General features: G+C 43.5%; 2 protein-coding genes across 5 annotated transcripts in view; one reads left to right on the forward strand and one right to left on the reverse strand.

Annotated features, from left to right (window-relative positions):
* The window catches only part of CABLES1 (Cdk5 and Abl enzyme substrate 1), a 76,108-nt gene that overhangs the window by 47,715 nt on the left and 8,872 nt on the right, over nt 1–19,521 (forward strand). For all 3 annotated transcript variants that reach the window (XM_049829294.1, XM_049829283.1, XM_049829300.1), the window contains 3 exons: nt 9,521–9,620; nt 11,135–11,291; nt 12,079–12,182. In XM_049829294.1, the coding sequence (XP_049685251.1) occupies nt 9,521–9,620; nt 11,135–11,291; nt 12,079–12,182 (361 nt within the window). The remainder of the gene's footprint in view (nt 1–9,520; nt 9,621–11,134; nt 11,292–12,078; nt 12,183–19,521) is intronic.
* Nucleotides 6,640–19,521, reverse strand: part of TMEM241 (transmembrane protein 241) — a 93,172-nt gene continuing 80,290 nt past the window's right edge. For both annotated transcript variants that reach the window (XM_049829379.1, XM_049829370.1), the window contains exon 14: nt 6,640–9,325. In XM_049829379.1, coding sequence (XP_049685336.1) covers nt 9,185–9,325 — 141 coding nt within the window. In that variant the 3' untranslated portion in view covers nt 6,640–9,184. The remainder of the gene's footprint in view (nt 9,326–19,521) is intronic.

Here is a 19,521-nt window from a genome sequence, read left to right on the forward strand (position 1 = left end):
TGAAACCAGATTATTTTGGCCATAATACCATACAGGTTCTTAGCTGGTGTAAGCAATGTCTGTGGAGCTGCCTTGGATCCCTCGACGTGCTGAGACACTAGACCTCTGACAGAAAAGTTTATTTGGATTGAAGCAGTTCTCCAAAGACTGAGATAGCTTTTTGCCCTTGCACTGAAACGGCAGAAGTGGAAGAAACTGGATTTGGCTAGGAGACGTTGTCTGGCAGGCTCTGGGGCACGGCTTGCTGGGTGCCTTCAGGGGCACAGGGCAAGTCTGGGAAGGGCAGTGCTGGTTGCCGGCAGCTCCGTGCCCCTGGGGCAGAGGAGTAAAGCGTGGCCACCGTGGCTGCTCGCCAGAGAGAGCCGAGCTGTCTGTAGTTGGGGTCGCCTCAGCGCCTGCAGGGCACAAAATTTGCGGGAAATAATTCAGCTGATACCCTGAGGTGGGTTTGAAAGACCCACAGATCATCTAGAGTCACATTTATCCTGTGCATTAAGGATGAATTCGGCTCATAGTTTTCAGCCATTTATTTAATTCTGGAGAGTGATTTGCCACAAGCTGCTTGTGCATCAGTAATTCAAAACAAAGGGAGGTTATTTTTAATGCACAAAGGAAAGGACGCACCTTTGTAGGATAGTTGACTTGCTCTCCTGTCACTAACAGTAAATTTTTTCCCTTAATTAAACTGGGATGACCCATCAGGCAAATTCTTGACAGACTGGCAGCTTTGTTCGTTCTTCTTGAGTACACTGTCATTCATTTATGATCATTGCCCTGTGGAAATTGCCTCTTCATTGAAAACTGAATGTATTTTGAAATGCTGATGACTGGTTATACCTTCTAAATTACAGCAGTAACGAGCCCAGCTGCAAACCTAAATATTATTTCAGCATGTAATGTCTTGTACCATGCTTGCACAGCAAGAAGGGCATGGGATGAGAAGGTAGCAAGTGCCAGTACAAAACAACTTAGCCCTGTTCCCTTTGCTAAAAAGCCAATATTAAAAAAAAAAAAAAAAAAAAAAAAAGCCCTCTGTCTTTCTTCCAGATCATCAGAGGAAGAGAGGAACAATTCAGTGGCACCTCCTTCCAGGAACAGCTGGTGCAAAGAACAGATGAGGCAGTATAGCATAAACTGTAGCCACTCTGTTCAGGCTGCACAGTGCTTGCTTACTTCATTGCACATTTTGGATGTGTGGTAGGAGCGGGGAGAGACACTAGTACCCTTCTGAAGTACTGTAGTGATAGCATCCTTTAGTTTTGCTTCCTCTGAATCTCTAGATTGCTGATGTCTGTCCCCAGGCAAGATGTCCTAACTGGTTTATGTTCTGCAAACATTACTGAACAGTTTACAAAAATAAACAAATTGTTGCAAGGAACCATGGGCACATATGCAATTAGGCTGGAGTAAGCCCTGGCAGGAGTGGGAGAGAGAGAGGGTTGGACTTGCATGCAGGGGGGACAATTCCATGTGAGAGGGGCACATGGTGGAGCTGCTGCTGCTGCTTCTCCACCTCTGCTCCAACTTGCGGGCACTGTGGCCAGCGAGGAAATCTGCAGGCACAGCTGTGTTTTGGGGAGGCTGCCAGCCCCCGTTATATTGTAGGCAGCACAGAAGAGCTCTACTGTATCGATGCCGGCAGCGAAACTGCACTAGCAGATCCTTCTTAAGAACCTGTCTGAAAGGCGGTTTCTGCAGTCACAGCTAAAATCTATGTACTTGGCCACAGTGTATGGGGCAGCATCACCCCATACCAACGAGGTGCAAGCAACGTACTCTAGACTCTGGCCCGTGCTTGCCCATCCTCCATGCCTAGGTCAAGCTACAACAGCAAGAAACCGCCCCCCCCCCCACCCCCCCGCCCCCAACTGTGTTTTTAAGTGGTTGTACAAATACAAATGGAGGTTTGGGGCATGCAGGGAGGAGGACTGTGGAAGTACGTAAGAGGATGAAGTTTGAGCTGTTCCCTGGAATACGTTTCCCAAATCCCCCTCCCGGGCAGCCGCCAGCTCACCAGAGTGCGGCTGGCAGGAGGCTTTTGAAGGGAAAAAGACTCCAGAGTGGCGCAGAGGCTGCTGCTGCTGAATGGTAGGTTTTTCTACCTGCAGTTTCAGAAGGCCAATCTGGTGGTACTTGCTGGGCCTGAGAAGGAGGGACACCGTGTGCTAGGGAAATTACTTTGTCTGGTTTTCTCTGTTATGCTGAAGAGAAGGGAAAAGTACAAGGCAGAGTGAAATGGTGCGGAGAAAAAGTCACAAACAGAAGTATCCACTAGAATTTACTGTCCTCAGAATTTTGTCCCTACCTAGTATCTGATAGAAACCTAATGCTTTATCTTATAGTGCTTTTGTGCAAGGGAAAGGGGGGAATTAAAACTAAATTGACAGAGGTTTTGAGACATGGTATCTCCTCCTGGAGTCACTGAAAGGCAGGTACTTTTGTGCATCTGGGCCATAAATTCTCTCCAGGTCTGGCTACATTAAGATTGCCAGCATCTTTGCTGATGGTGTGAAGACAGGCAAAGCTTCACCTGTTTCCATAACCAAGAGTAGGGTAATGGGCAGGACCAGAGCTTGCTTTTCTTCCTCTACCTAGACCAGCAGAGCAGCTGTAAGAGCAGACACAGCCAAGTCAAAGCAATGTAAGGAAAGCTATACTTCAAGTTAGGAGCTGAAAGAGGAGCTCAGCGTCTTGCCTGTTGGCTTTCCTTGGCTCCTGCCCTGCAGTGTTACAGCCCAAAGTCATCAGACCCTGCGCAGGGTTTAGTGGTGGCTGAGGGCAGTGGTTGAGAGGCTTGCCCTGTACTGAGAGCACTGTAACAGTGCTATTGCCTGTTATTAAATTAACAGACACAGACACAAATTCTCTTTATCATTACAGGCTGATCTGCAGAGGCAGGTAGCACCTACAGCATCCAGCAACACTGATAATTTTGTCTGAATGCTTGGCTTTGATTATGTTTTTATGAAATACAAAGCCATTGTGTGCACAGGTGAGAGGCGAGGCACTTCAAGTGCTAGTAGTGATACTGCAGGATCAGTTGTGCAGTTGCTACTCTTTTTTTTTTCAGTGTACTGGAGATCTTCATGGCTAAAGGGTATCCATGCTCTGAATTTTTCTGCTGAACAAAAATCTTGCTCACCTGTGAAACATGCGTGCTGTTACCACACAGATTTTGCAGTAAAGTTTACCAACAAAACACATGCATGAGAAGATGCAGCAGTGACCGCTGAACCTTTTTTGCCATTGTGGAGAGATACTTGTGCTTTATAAAAATTGTTCCTCCTCTCCTTTCTCACCATTCACTGGTGTTATATTGTGCATCATGTTGACACCCCCCTATTCTTTCATAATACTTAAAAATTTGAAGCACCATGTGTAATATTATGCTAATACTATTCTTCAAGTTCTTCTTTCTTATTTAAATACAATACTCCAAAAAATGGAAGAGCTACTTTGTGAAGGTATTGAAACTGGATTTCTGGCTCAGCATCCACCTTCTATCTTCCTTGTAAGAGATGAGAATTAATCCCCGTCTAGTTCTGCAGATAGGCATTATTCATTTGGGGATGGGCTCCAGATGGTTTGAGGTGAATTGGATTTCAGCCCTTTGAGACAGGAGCTGGGGTTCAGACACAGCAGTTATTAGCCTTTTAGCCATTTAGCCTGTGCAAGGGCTCTCTGCGGACCCTCCGTGCGACCCCAGCCAGGGTGGAGAAGGACCAGGTTCAGCTCTGCCTCTAGGTAGCTGCCCTGGGAAAGGCAGATTTCCTGGGCGGGGGAAGAAGGAAACCCTTTCTCCATTGCTTGCCTGCTCTTGGAGCTTCTCTAGGCACCACTTCAACTTCCAGGGAGATGGTACAACTCTGGCAGTCCTCATGGATGTTGTTGGAGTTGGTCCATGTGGCCTGCAGGACATGGTGGCCTGCAGAAGGGCTGTGCATACACCTGCAGCCAACTGAGCAATCAGTTCTCGTTAGTATTTTAAAATGCCTAAGCATTTTCAAAAAAGGCAATGGCAGTCTATGTCTGTCACTGTTAGAGGTGTTATGAAGGAGGAAGAAAGTAACATATTGTCTTTACCCCCAGGAAAAGACAGTAGTGCTGTTAGTTGGGTTTATAGTTCTGTTGTGTTGTGGGTTTTTTTTCTTTGGCGTGCATAATTTAAAAGCATGTTTCTGAAAAGGGACTTTTTAGGTTTGTTTTTGTTAATGGCAAAAACATTCGCAGATTAAAATCATACCTATTCTGATGATAACTTTATTTTGTGATTTTGTAAGAACCTTTTAAGAATTTCCAAGTTCCTGTGAATTCCTGCCCAGAAGGTGAATCTAGAGGACCCGGGGGAGGAGGAGGAGAGCTGGCAGTGTCGCACAGATGTGGCGCTGCAACATGGCTAGTCTTACATTTGACTCTCAGCTGCTGGGCTTGCAGTGACTGCCTGCCACTGGGGCTGGAGGCGATGAGCTACAGGACAGAAAATCCAGAACATCAGAAAGTGCATGTCCTTACAAAACCGGCCCCAGTTCACCTCATCTTTTATTCTTCATGGCATTGAATTCATTAAGTGGTTAGAAACTTACCTGCAGCAGGCATAGCTGCTGAATATTGCTGTCTCGACAAGAATATAGGTATTCATCTGACTAAACTTGCCTCCAGTTAAGGGAAATAATGCAATATGAGTAATCAAATGGATTGAAGCCCAGGAAACGGACCATTCTTCTAAAGTAAAGCAGCAAGTCGTTAAATAAAAAGAATTTGTGTCCTTCTCAGAAATGCTACAGACCAGCTTCATCCAGTTTCTGAAGATAAATCACTGCTGAATTTAACTTTGCATTTAACTAGGTGCTGGCCAGAACACTGAGTTCAATGATGGTGAGAGCAAGAGGTTTTCAACACCATCACCCCAAATAACATGTAGCCACAACAATCGATGTGTCCGTAGGCCAGGCATTCCCAATGGCCTTCGTTACCTAAACTCTGAAATCTTTGTTTGTCTTCAATGTTTAAACTGGGTAAGAAAGTCATATGCAAAATGAGACAAAAAGCAGCATTTAGGTGAGGTTGTCTCACATGCCACACCCCTGCTATCAGTTATTTGGCGGGTCAGGTAACAAGCATTGCAGTGAGTGTGGAAAATGGGCATATTTGCAGGAGAAATGAGAGCATCGAAATTGCATTAAAGATAGTAGCAATAAGCACGCAGCAAGGCGGAATACTCTGTTACGTCCTTCAGATTTGTTACCAAGTTCCTTGCTATTCTTCCCCAACAGATTTTTGTACATGTGGCAATTTTGATTAAGTCATCAATCTCAAGTGTTTTTCCTGAGCATTTATCATTCCGTAGGCCTGGGGAAGAATAACTAGCTGGTTTTAGCTGATAATAGGGAAACTGAAATATCCCTGCTTTTCTTTACCATTGCCCATTTTCCCTGCTTCTCCCAAATTGAACAAAAAACCAAAACCAAGTGCATATTAGCTTTACAGAAAGATCCATAAATCTGGGGGGCGGGTGGGTAGGTGGGTGTCCCACAACAGGACATTTCAAAACTAATGATGTCATGTATGAGTTTTATAGAGGCACTGTTGCTCATTTTTGAGTTGTCCTGTTCCCTTAGATTGAAATTCACCAATGAATTTCCAAAAGCTAATAGGTTTGAATTCTGATCTTTTACTCTGTGTTGGGCGAAACTTCGGGACAAGAGCTCACGTGCCGACATCTGAATATGTTTGAGGAGAGAGAAAGGATACTGGCCCTTTAGAGCCTTCTTTCCAGGAGCTTTTCCACCTCCTCTCCCTGTAAATTGCCTCTGGAGTTGTTGTTCTAGCAACACTAATGACAATTAGGATCTGGAAGTTCTGGATCAATTAAAGCAGGCAGTCTCAGGCAGCAGGAGATCTGCTGCTGGACTGGCTGGCAGCATGTCTTTTCCAAAGCTGTCATTGTCCTTGACTCTATCAACAGAGATGATAAGTAGAAATTATTTACAGTGATGGGTAACAACAGTATCTTTTCTTGATGTCTCATGAACTGCCTTCGCTTTTAGAATAAATCTTAACAGTCAGGAGTCACTAAGCATAAAATATAGACACAAAAGTCTTACATCTCTAAATAACAATTATCAGATTCCTTTTCCAATAAGCAGAAGACTTTTTCATGTATCTAGAAATCTATTTAATATTTAATGGACTCCTAAATTATTCACAGGTTAAAGTGTTCAACTGTTGCTGTCATTTAAAGAGCAACTACCCAGCAGGAGTCTTGCATGGGGCTTTGTAGATCACATCAAAGCATAAGATTTGATTCATTGAAGAAATGTTATACTTTCAAAAGTAATAGCATCCAATTTATATTCTGTTAGTCCTGGCCTGACTAATAAAAGACACGGGTGAGATTTCCTGTTTTGATTCTTATCTACATGCTTAGTAAAACTTTTCACTGTCCAACAACAAATTTGGGATCCCAAGTCACTTGGTACTGTTCCAAGAAAATCTGTGAACTCTGTTAGGTGGAGAAACTTTTGGTTTTTTCTGCAGTCCTGGATAACTAAAACAATATGCTTAGTTTTGAATGTAGTTTTTAATGCTGCTCAGCTTTCTGGAAATGGTATGCACGAATAGAATATCTAGAGCTTGACATTGATGTAAATCAGGGCAACTCCCTGAACTTTGTCAGAAAATGGGATCTAGTTTTTTGCCTCCTAAGGAAATGTCATCCCTGATCTTCTCATTTACTCAAGTTTATCCTGCTCAAATAAAGCGAAGGTAGTAAAATTAAGTTCCCGTGATTTATTTTTGCTTTATGGTGTCTGCTCGAATCCCTTGAAAACATTGTTTTGGAAAATAAAACAGAAAAATCAAAAGTGAGGAAGAAGAGGAAGAAAGTTTTCTTCACTTAAAAGCCTCTTTGGCAAGGACCATCTTTCCTACCCCGCATTTTGTAAGCACCTTTTACTACTGGATATTGGTTTGTGCAGTTCCTCAGTCCCATTGGTAATCTAAATAATGTAAACACAGTGAAAGCTTGATTATTTTTATTTTTTTTTAATATGAAGTGCCTGTCCTCCATATGCCTCTGCCCTGTGGGGCCCATTGACTGTGGTGCCACGCGAGGGCATGTGTCCTGAAGAACTTGGTGGTGGTGGTTGATAGCACTGGTGTGGCAGCTATATCCAAACGACCATCCTGACTCTTCCCCAGGCACGGCTCACCCCTTTGGAGAGGGCAAAGTGGGGGCATCCCCCAGGTCTTTCCTAGCTGCTTGTGGGATTTTGAGGGTGTGGGGAGGAAGCCGCTGTGCTGGGGCTACCCCAGCAGCAGGGTGGTAGCCCTTGGGCTTGCTCTTCCAGCAAGAGCTTTGCTGAGGCATTCTTGAGCTTTTTGTCAGTAATAGGAGGGAGGGGAAAAAAATCAAGGCTTGTCCTGCAGCAACTTGACTAGCTTGCTGTTGATCGTAGTGGTAGGGAACTCAAAAACAGTACAGTAAAGTTGCCTAGGAATTTCTTATTAGGTGTTCTCCAAGATCTTTTACCAGTGAGAGGAGGATGTGTATAAGCTAGGATGAGCCTTTCCATGTATATGCTGATAAGAAACTGCGCATTGTTTAGTACTGATTTTCCTCAGAGAGGGAGTTTAATTCTCTGTTTTATGGACAGGTTTCTCTCCAAACAGTAATACTTTATTACTGTGTTTTACAACACAAGCGATCATATACTACCTAGAAATACAGGGTGTATGGACAGGAGGGGAAGACCCTAAGTAGCCCTTGCAAAACACCTAGGATGAGGGAGAATGGCTATAGTGTTGTTCACAGGGTCCTGAAGGTACAGTCTTCTTTAGAAACATCAGAAAGATGGGAAAATGGAGGCATTAATGTCCATCGATCTTCAGCTAATGTCCAGGAATCGTTCCTGTGTCTGCTTGCACGTGCCAGCTGACACTGTTCCCAGAGCGCTGATTTCTTTTCAGTCCCTAGAGCTGCTCTTTTTTTTTTAAAGCTGCTGTGCTGACTCTTCAAAGGGTAGAAGATTCTCATTTGATGAATTACAGAGTTATCTATCCTTGTCTGTTAATTGCATGGAGAAATTTCTTTGTGACTTGTTTTCAAAGTCATAACGGTGTTATTTCTTACTCTATGTCTGTAAGGTTTTGAGTGGAAGGAAACTAAACTGTTCTGATACTATTTCAGGTAATTCAGATATTTGTTTTCATTTCTGGGTTTGGGGGCTACCTCAGGTTGTGTATTTGTTTCATAGATAAGACCTGCTGAAATGGTTACTATTTGGCATTTATCTCTAGGAGTAATAGTTCCTTTAAGCAAAGTTCTGTGCAAGAGCAGAGAGGCTAATCCCGTGCCTCTGACAGAGAGTTATTTTTACATAATTATTTGTCCAGCCCCCCAGTAACATGATATCAGGAAACAAAAAAGATAATGTGACACTGTGCTAAGTGAACCCCAGTCAAGAAACTAAGAGGACTTTATTGGGATTAGAGACTTGATACAGTCTTTTCCTTTGTCACAGAAGTATGTTTTCCAGCAGATAGACATGTTGGATTTTTCCAGCAGTAAGGTACATGATTTATTGGAAACTCACTGTTTGCCGTGTTTCAGAGAAATAAAATGAGTGACAGGTTGGAAAGGGAAGACAAGGAAACAGGGTGTGCAGAGACACAGTAGGAGACAGCCCAGCCCTGCAATCGGGTGAAGAGCCTGCACGGTTTCTCCCTGCCTCAGCGTCAGCATCTCTCCCACACAGATTTTTAAGCACGTACTTGGACCTCAGCGGAAGTCAGCCAGGAGAATATTGTGAGATAAATAGTTTGGAGTCGTATACAGCTGTCATTTGCAGAGCACAGATTTGCTCATAGTCTTTTTTACTTTCACTCACATTTTGATCATGAGGCTAAAGCATGGGGTACAGCCTGGTTGTCTCAGGCATCTCATTTACCTCCAAGTGCTAGATGCTGAATGGGTCGGTCCTTCTAAAGTAGATTCCCAGGTTTCCATCCCGAGGCGATGGAGAGCTGGATTTCTCCTGCAGGCCTCCAGGAGGAGGGTCACTGGGCTTTGGACACTCTTCTGGGCTCGGAGGAGCAGGAATCCCTTCTGAAGGCTTTCACAGGCAGTTACCTCTGTCCAACGTGGGTATGTACTCTGGGAGCATCTGTCTGCTGGATATGGCAGTCAAGCGTTCCAGCTAGATGATTGTTGGATCTTACCTGAAGTGTACATGACTTCCAGTTCCTTCCCAGTGCCAGGTTCTGTCAGAGGCACCCGATGATGGGGAGCCTTGCTCTGCCGCATAGGTGGGGTATGAGGTGCAACCTGGAATAAAGTGAGGGTTTCCTCTGTAAGATATTTTAGAGAGCACAAGTGCTGCCTGTAGGAAAAGTTGTCTGGTCTGTGCTTTGCATTGGCATGTTTGGATTAATGCTGCTACCTTATTTCAGCATTATGTGGTGGAAGGTGAACAAGGCGTGTGTATGAAGAGCTGTTTCTGCTCTGGTTTCTGTTTCCCAGGGATATGAAGCTGGATGGTGGACGCCAGTGCCATTCTACTGGAGTGTGTCTGAAAGAGATAATTGGTCTTGAAGGTGTGGAGCTCGGAGCAGATGGGAAGGTGGGGATGCTTCAGTTCCTACTCCCTTAGATTTTATGTAATAAGGGAAAAAAAAGCTTAACTAATAACCGACACAAATATAAACATAAATTATAACATGCAGTGTAAAACAGTAGTTAAAGCACAGTATGTACAAACTGTAGATAAGCTGAGCAGAAGTTCAGGAGGACTGCCCAAGCTGTCAATGCAAACAACTCTGTCTCCTTGAAGAAATTTGCCTCTGGCAATATCTGACTCTGTAAAGCCTTACTGAATCGCACAGCCTTCCCCTGGCTCTAGCAGCAGGTATCACTGCAGAGTGTATTGTCAGGGGCTTGAAAACAATTTCTGGTGAGAGTTGTAAGCTGTAATTCCATTTGCTCTCTGTTTTATTTAATGAAATAGATTTTGCTTAACAGTATGTTTTTCCAAAGAGCAGGAAGACAGTAGTACAAATCTGATGAGTATTTCAAAATCCAAGAGTGCATTCACTTGAATAGTATAAGCAATTATGAATCTTTAGGGAAAGTGATCTGTTTTAAACAAATATAGAGAGGAGAGACAATTTTAATCATAAATTAAAACATTTTTCCTGAAGGCCTGATTTACTTCTTATAGTTCAGTTTACCCAGTCTGCTGTCATGTATGGATTAAAGGCCCTAGGTCAATGCTGCTACACATAGTGTGCTCACCTAACCAGGTGTCAGGCCAGACCACAGGCTGTAAATTCCTAAGAACAATCTGTCTGCTTATAAATAAATGAAAGCTCATATGTTTTATTTGATAGCTGTTCTGACCTCCTCGTAAACCAGTCTAGAGTCTGAGACTCATTTTTTTTTCTTCAGTATTAAGTTATTTTTGGAAAATAAACCTATGAGAAGCAAGGCATAGCCTATTCCTGGCCAAGGGTACAAGCAGAGAATCAGTAAGCTCTAAAAACAATTTTGTCACAAGTTATTCATTCACACTTAGTCCATGTTGGGAGGCAGTAAATGATCTCCCACAACCATTGCTGTAAACTGGAGCTTACTTACAACACCAATAAGACTCTGCCAGACAAAATTCTAAAGGAAAAAATACCAAAGTGCTTAAGTTTAGCAATGTTCAAGTGATTTGCCTCTGGCAGCTCTGTGCTGAAGGGACCGGTGTAGATGATGCTGTTTCAGTAAAGAAGCAGCTGAAATCTGCTACAGATGAGGCCCACTGAAAAAAACCCGACCAAACTGACATATTTTTAAATCTGACCCTTGAGTAGGATTTTGTAAATCCAATGTATTAGAGCTTTTGTGTGTGTGTTTGTGGTTTTGTTTTGTTGAATTAATGCCTTTGCAAAAGCTTTTTTTGCAAGAATAAACGGACTGCACTGAAGCAGATGTAGGTGACTGGTGTTTATTCATCTGTGCCTAACTATTAAATCCAGCAAATCCTCCGCTAATTTGGCTTCCCTCGCTTCCAGTTGGGATGCACCAAAGGCATCCCGCTGCAGCTGAGCTGGGCTGATAGTAACTGTCTGTCTGTTCTGAGTTTCTTTTTAGACGGTTTCATATACACAGTTCCTATTTCCCACCAATGCTCTGGGAACTCGGAGAAACACGATAGACTCCACCTCATCCTTCTCCCAATTTCGCAATGCAAGCCATCGTAGCCTTTCTTTGGCAAGAGCTAACAGCACCCAGGGGAGCATTGATGCAGGTAACTTCTCAAGAAGCTTCTTTTAATATACTTGCATAGCCTGGTGATAGGCAGTTATTATGAAGGATGGACATATGTCATGTTTTAGCCCCCTTTTTTGCTTAAATTAAGCAAAATATAGTCTCGTGGATAAAAGAGCTCATTCTCTGTTTGCTTAGCAAAGCTGGCTTACAAATGATGGAAAGTTAAGTAAACAAGACTGCTGGTCGTATTGACAGCCCCCGATGGCACTCAGCCTGCCTCCTGTCACTGGCATTGTTTGTTCCTCCTGCATCAGGCTCATCATTACCTCCCTTTGCTATGGAAAATTTACAGTGGCAACGTGGTAGTCATAAGCTGAAGGTGTAAATAGTACTTGTGACCTTTATTAGGCTGGAAAGGGCTGTGTTTACAAAACTGGGCGCAAAACATAAGCCAAAGCACTGTATGCTTAAGATATTTTGGCACGTTAAATGAAACAAATCAAAACATCTGCATAAACAAATGAAAACTTGTTGCTGGGATTAAAAGTCATTGTGGACCTTTATATAATTTTGCAGTTCTCTCAGCTCTAAATTCACACTTACCAAGTAATTCATAAGCTGTAGGTCCTCCATATCTTTGCAAATTGTATTAGTATTGAAATACTTAAGAGTTTTCAAGATTTAGAGAAATCTTTCGACTCTTTCAAAAATCTTGCATGAAGATCATCTTTTGCATTATCTATGAACTCGTTTGCCATTTCTGATAAGTCCAGAAATTTCTTCATGTAATGAATTCCTTTCTTATATTTGCCATTGTTTTATAGGTAGCGACCTGGGAGACTTTGTTGAATACGACCCAAATCTTTTAGATGATCCACAATGGCCATGTGGCAAACATAAGCGGGTTTTAATATTTCCTTCATACATGGTAAGTGATATGCAAAATTAGGTGTAGCACAGATAAATTTTGGTAACAATATTTTGAAGGTTGAGGTTACATTTGGCCATATTTTAAGAAGATTATTATTATTTTTAATCTACTAATAAGAGATGTTTGGAATGCTTTGTTCTAAATGACAGTTACTTACTAGGACATGTAAAAGCAAACTCGTGGAGGTATTACAAAAGTAAACGCTTTTATTACTGCTGTATTTCGTAAATGCTTTAGATGAAAGGCTTGTTCAAACAATGCATTCATTCTCTCACATTCAGAGGAAAATTTATACTTCCTCTAATTGGCATCTACTACAAAATAGGAGGATGCCCATTAGGGTTTTTCTGAAGTCATGAAGCTGTATTGTGTTTTGATGCTTATCATTCACTCCTTGGAACGCACTTTGGTGTCTAGTAGAGCCTTTGTTTCCCAGGTATTTATTTCACCGTAGGATAGTCCTTCCTTTAATTGCAGCAATTATGAGCAGAGCCTGTGTGTTTTTCACTATATCCAAACCCGTGACAATACAGACACATACCTGTTCCTTGGTCTGTGCTCTAATTCAGTGTTTTCTGTGGTGAGAGACTTCTGTAGCCTTTCTTCAGCTGCACCAAGTCTGTAGACTTTGGTGTGCTATTTTGGCAGGACTGTTGCAAGATGCAGTGCCATTGTATGCATGTGACCATGTATCTGTCTGAATTATGCATCCAAAGTAGTAGTAGGCAGCACGGAAAAACTGGGTTTTTTTTTTTTCCCAAAGTGGTGAACTAGTACTCTTACCTATATACAAATAGGATAGGATTTGAAACACTGAGGTCTAAAGTGTCATCCATCACCTCACTTAACTTGGAACAGAAGATATTATTTAAGAAACTGCTAATGTATGTAAAGATACAGTCTTTGTAGAATGTCTTCTGCCCTGACCCTGGTCTTTATTTGTTAATAGGGCTTTTGGGTGCTCCTTCTTAAAAATAAATGGATTTTAAGTGTTTCATGTAGGTTGAAGCTTATCTCCTTGCTGATGGGAGTGTTCTGCCTGTTGCACAAAAAGGCTTAATTGAGCTCTGAGGCTGTGTTTGTGCTAAATTTTCAAATGGGAAGTCCAGTATGTCCTCTGCTTACTTTCAGCCAGTTTTACTTTTAGGGTTGGCAAGTTATTTTTTGGCTGCCAACCCACAAAGCATCAACCTTTTATGGCAGCTACATCTGGGTGGAAAAACATTTGTTAGGTTTTGATACGGTTATTGTCAAGGACAGGAAACTGTCTTCCCTCAAAGAGAAAGACATTGTTAACCAGCATCCAAAGTGAACATAGCTTTAGCAGTCATGCTTGTGTTTCTAACCTTCCTCAGGCTGCGAATGTGTGCCAGGCAATCTCTAGTCCTCTACAGTCACCTGAGATCTTTGATCCTTTTTTCAACTTGGTGTAGAGATGGTTGGGTGAGTCAAAATAGGGCAGCCAGGATAGTGTCCTGCAGGGGAGGTCTCTGCCCAGGAGTGGGTGTTTGATGCCCTTCTCCATATGCTGGTTAGCCACAGCATTTTGAGGTCTGTGTTTGGTCCCTTTTTGCAAAAAGGAGCTGACTAGGGATTTCCACTGTGCCAGAGGTATGACTAGATACTTTAAAGGTGAAAAATGTACTTCAAGGGCAATTGTTAAAATCAATGTCATTGTCTAGACTGTATCTGCACTGACAGGGGTCTCCCTGCTTTTTCATTTTCTCTAGCAGTTAATTACTGCCATGTCTGGGAACTTGTCCTATTTGACATTTTGGGTTTTTTTGCCTGAATTTGCCTTCCAGCCATCACTTCATCAGCACTGCCTGAGGGTCTGCAGCACTCCCATCTCCCTCTCTGAAGGCAGACACTAATCTAAGAAGGGGCTGAAGGACATTAAGTGCTGTGTTTCTTTTGTTGGTGAGAATCGCAGGCACGTGCTAAGAGCTCTCTTGTTCAAGGATTTCGCCTGCCCCTGGTTGAAGCAGCATAGCTGTGATGCCATGCAGGAGCTACGCAGCTTTGCAAGAAACCGAAGAGTGGGTGGTTGTTCTTCAGTGCTCGGCTGAGAGATTTCACAGGGGCTGGTGCTTCCTTCAGCCGAGAGAAGGGAGAAGAGGCAGTGCCAGAATGTCCTGGGACCTTGCAGGTTAAATAGGATTTTGCAACTTGGGCTGCGGGTGAGAAGGGCTTGTGCATTGAACTGGTGAATATAGGGCCATATTGGCTATGTGGGAGACTTTACTTGCATCCATATTAGACTTTCCTGACTCAGCTGGCTTTCCCCATCCCTGCAGTTCACATCAGCGTGAACAGGAGCATAATAGGCTGTAATTTCAAGTCATTTTCTTCCCCAAATATAAAAATCGGCGTATGCTGCAATTAAAGGAAATTGCAGTCTGAGGCCAGTGAGAAACCTGTGGTTTTTTCCTGACCGTGCACAGCCGTCGTGGTAGTGACAGATCTCTGCCAAATGACCGCGGAACTATAGAGCTGCTATACAGAGTCTCTGGTCCTGAGCAGAATATAGCTGTAATTACTGCCTCACACAAGTGCCGGAGCAGCTGAGAGTGGCTCTGATGTCAGCGCCAAACATTCTGTTGTGTGTGGAGAGCTGCAGCTTGTAATTAAAGTTTCGTTACTTGGCCAGCATTTAGCATTGATGCTTGGCAGCTGCAAGCTTGTAGATATTTCCCCTCCCCGGTTCCTTATGGATGTCAGAGCAATCAATGGGGGGAAGGTGTGCGAGAGGAACGTGAACACGTGGCGGTGTGGATGAGCGAGGCTGGATGCTGGGCTGCAGCACCGGCTGCGGGATAGAGCTGCATGCACCGACCGGTATTACTCCTGGGAGCCGGGCTCGTGCTTTGCAGGCCAGGATTTCTCCACTGGTAAAACTGTGTTGAGGTCTGTGTGAATGCTGCATCAGTAAACAGTGCGGGCTTTATCCCGAGGCATGAGACGGACAAAATGTGTGGCGTGGCTTGGATTTTATTCTGAAATACATGCAGTTAACACTCGGCATGCCGTTCCCTCCATTTTTGTGGAGCCCGAGTTTATTATCACTGACATTGACTTTATAGTCTTGTAATTTTACTGGGTTGAATTAGTCCTGACTTGCAGAGGATTTTTAACTGCAAGTCTTCAGCTGTTTTCAAGGAGCAGCTGAGCTTCCTCCTTGAAGATAGCTGTGGGGAAGGAGAAGTGCTTTTGGTTTGGTCTTTTTTTTTTTGTAGTGGAGTTCCTGGCTTGAAAGGGTACACACTTCCCTGTTGCATTTCTAAAAGTAATACCCACAAACAGCCTGTCAGGGGACTATTCTGAAAAAGCAGCTTCAATACTTACCCAACACAAATTCTACAGCTCCTGTTAACTGTATTAGTCATATTTAAATCCTGGTCTACCCTGGAGAAATTATTTCACTTTGTGTCATCTTTGTAGGAGAGTCTACAATCTCTGCCACAATATAAACAGTAAGAGGTAGCAAAATTTCATGCTGAAGGCCAGGGGGAGGAGGGAAACATCATGTCACGGTTAACAGATGTCTTCCTGGCTGATACTGCTAAAACAGGAATTCTTGCAGATTCTTAAACCTCTCTAGAATAGGAACTTTATCTACCAGACAGAGCAGTAATTTCTTTGCTAGAGTCTCATGTCGACCGGCGTACACCCAGACTTGTCAGTGCCTCCCTGGCCTCCCTGCATCCTTGCCAGCAGGAACAAACTCCTTTCGTGCAGAAGGAAAAAAACTCACTCAGCAACAGGCGTGAGGCTGGCCCTGCAGTCCTGCTTTTGTTGGTAGCACAGAAACGCAGGAGTGTGTTAGCTGGCTGCTGTGCACTGCCAAAACTTGCAGCAAAAGAAGAAAAGCCCAGATCAGTAGCATCTTGACTTTGAGTGACCCTTGTGTAATAACATCCCTGCAATATCCATCTATCCGTGCCCAAGGGATACACATGGAAATTGACTTGGGTACGTAAGTACAATTTCAGTGCATTGGTTTAATTATGTCAAAATAAATTGACATCTCTACACCACTAATAAAAAAAGCATGTCGCAAAAGTCTGCAGTGCTCTTACAGCGGGCTGACCGTCAGCCTGCATTTGCCAGGTACTGCACTAGTGTCGAGCACAGCCAGGCTGCGTTATTAAATATTAGTCCTCCAATGTGATTTTAAAATTAGAACTGCTTGCTGCCCTGGCCATTTAGTCTAACAAAAGCCCTGCATGATGATATAGCGCATTCAGTGTCTTGCTTCCCCATTCTGTCTTTCACAAGGAGCATCAAGGTCAGGAGTACTCTGCTACAGCCAGCGTCCTTCGGTGCCATCACCCTATTCTTTAAGCTGCTTCTGCAGTTGGAAATTAAGCAGCTCCAGACTTCTTTTTTATCAGCTGCTGACCTTGTACCCAAAAGTCTCAGGGAGCAGAGGATCACAGTGGTGCTATATATTCATATTTAAACCCTGTGCTCTATGCATTTAATGCTATATTTGGCTGAGACTCCAATAAACCAGTTTTGTAACAATGACACACTGTATTAATTGAGAATTATTCCAGTGTGTTAACCATATAAAATAAACTGGCACCCTTCCATGTACTTTAATTCAAAGAAGCAGTTTTGAGATTATTTGCTTCGTGAAATTCAAAAGCTTTCAGTTTAAGATTCTTGAATGTTAGTAACTTTCTAACAACAGAAACATCTTCTTTTAGTCTTCCTTTTCCTTTTTTTTTTGTTGGGTTTTTTTTCATTATAAATAAGGAATCACTCCCATTTTCCATCACCATTTTAAGCCTTTGCTCTATCAGGATTTCCCATATGTATGCATCTTCAGCCATAATCATATGAATTAGGTTACTGACAGTTTATAGCTACGTATCTGGTCACCTATGGTATGCATTAAGGTAGACAGGCAGCACAGAGTCATTGACTTCTTTGCATTTGTTATGTGGTTGAGAACTTAGTGCTGACCTACCGAAAGTCTGTTAAAGGTACCAGTCTTCTGTCTGCTCTCTGTGAAGTAGATTTATCAGGGGTACACAGTAACGACAGCTGAAGAGAACCTATTATATATCTTTCATTTTATTCACCTATTTTATTCTGATTTTATCCTTCTTAAGCAGGTGATAGAGGCATCCGAGGCTAGATCATCTTTTACTGGTAGAATGCCAAAGTAGGATTTATTTTCAACAATATTTCATCTTGCCAGTCTTTCCAACCATTTCAGGCATCCTCCCTCCTTCCATATTTATGAAACTATATATACAGCTTTCCTATGAGAAAGCAGCTGCTTGAAAACACTTGTGAATAACACGCAAGCTAACCTCCAAGTTCAAAACTACCAGCCATGCAAAAAGTGTGCAGAGTACAGACTTCGGCCGAAGCATTCATCATGTCATCCAGGCATCTGGCAGCTACCATATATCAAGGCTTTCATTTGTCTTGTGCAACTTCCATCGCCAAACTAAAATACACATACACAGATTTGTATACAGAGAATGTGAACAGAGCTCATGAAGGAGTATTGCTGAATACTGAAGTGAAATGTGTTTTGTGCAAATAAGCTGTGAGAAACAAGACAGACGTTTCTGGATGACAGAAGTTGCAAACGTTTGAGATCAGAATTTGAGAAAGACAGTGTGGTAGTTCCCAGTGCCTTGCTCATGTGTCTGACAGCTCTGAGAGCGCCGAGTGCCTGCCTGGTAGGGAATACATTATCTATAAGAAAGCATGTTTGGATAGAAAAATGCTGTGCTCCTTCTAGGGAAATACTTGCAAGCTCTTCATAAAATTTGGGACATCGATGTTGAACAGTGCTCTTACACAGGCAATACCAGAATCGTTTCAGACAGACAAAAAATCCACGGCGTTTACAGTCATGTCTTCTCCTCAACATGGCAGCTTCATTTGGGACTCACAGAAGCATAAACGCTAAGCAGAGAGCAGGCAGCAAAGGATGCTGTTAGGGCAGAGCCCTCCCATGTCAGATACCAGCTGGCCCTCGTGGGTCGCTGGGCTACCCCAGAGGTTTCCTCTGCTCCATCCCTCATGGGCAGGGGCAGCAGTGGGGGTTGCTGCTCGATGCCAAGCTGTTCGTGGGGTGCAGGAGGTGCCCTGGGCAGGAGTGGGGTCGGGGACCGGGATTTCTGTGTAGCCTCATGAGTGCTGTGCCCCAGCCACGGCACGACTGCGGGACGGATGCTTGGGTGTCTGGTCAGAAACAGTTAGAAGGGGCAACTGATTCAATCACTTACACTAATTCAGCATTGCTTTTAAATTACCTGGCAACAGATAGGTTTTTGGGGTTGTTTTTTTTTTTTTTTTTTTTGCTGCCTGCCTCTGTGGTGGGCAGGGTCCCACATGCACGCATTTCTATAGGCACCAGCTGGGCAAACAGCATCCCACTACTCAGACAAAGTTTGGCTTCTGCAGCAGCTATGGAAAAAAAAAAAAAAATAAGGAGGGGAAAAAAAAAAAAGAAGTTGCACAATTCCTTTTCTTGAGAATAAGGGCAGTCAGCTGAGGTCTCCAGCATGGCACTGACAAGATGAGACAGCTGCCTTAGAGCCAGTGTGTTCAAACATGCTGCCGTTATCCTGTTACATGAATCAAAACCAGCACACACCAGCTTTCATCTGGATTTCATTATTGTGATTTACATCGTAGAGACTGTTGTCTCGCAGGAAGCAACAGTCTTCGGAATTTGGGAGGAGGGGGGAGAGATTCTTATCAACAGGACAAAATTGACAAATCTCTGTGTTTAAAAATAGCTGTACCTCCTTACCATTTTCAGTTTTAAGCAGTCTGCTTATTCTCAAGCCTCTGAGTGCTTTGCTTTAAATAAAATTTTTAAAAAGAGCCTTTCTCCTTCTAAAGAGAATTTAGCTGAATTCTGGCAAATCTCCCACGGCCTGGAGGAGTCCCAGGTAAAACAGACGGTGCCCGTAGAGCGGCCGTGGGGAAAGGTGCACCCCGGGGGGCTACTGCTGCTGTGTGGCAGAGCCCGAGGCTCGCTCCCCCTCCGCGCAGTTGCCCCTGGAGCTGGGGTCACGCTGGCACCTGCTTGCTAGAGGTGAAAGCAACTGAAACTTGCTGCCCAGCGTAATTTCTGTGCAGCCCTTCAGCTGAGTCCAGAGGATGGTCAGGCCCTCTGTCCGCCCCTGGGCCGTTTGTGCTGCCAAGGGGATTCTGTCTTGCACGGGAGGTTCGTGCCCGTTTGCATCCTCCTCTGTGCGGGGAGGATGATTACCTGGAGAGAGCCAAAGGCAAGACTGCCAGAAAAACCCGTGATCACTTTGAGGGAGATAATTAAGATAAAACTAAGGAGCTCCATGGT

Source organism: Accipiter gentilis, chromosome 2, assembly GCF_929443795.1.
Source record: "Accipiter gentilis chromosome 2, bAccGen1.1, whole genome shotgun sequence".
NCBI classification, from domain to species: domain Eukaryota; kingdom Metazoa; phylum Chordata; class Aves; order Accipitriformes; family Accipitridae; genus Astur; species Astur gentilis.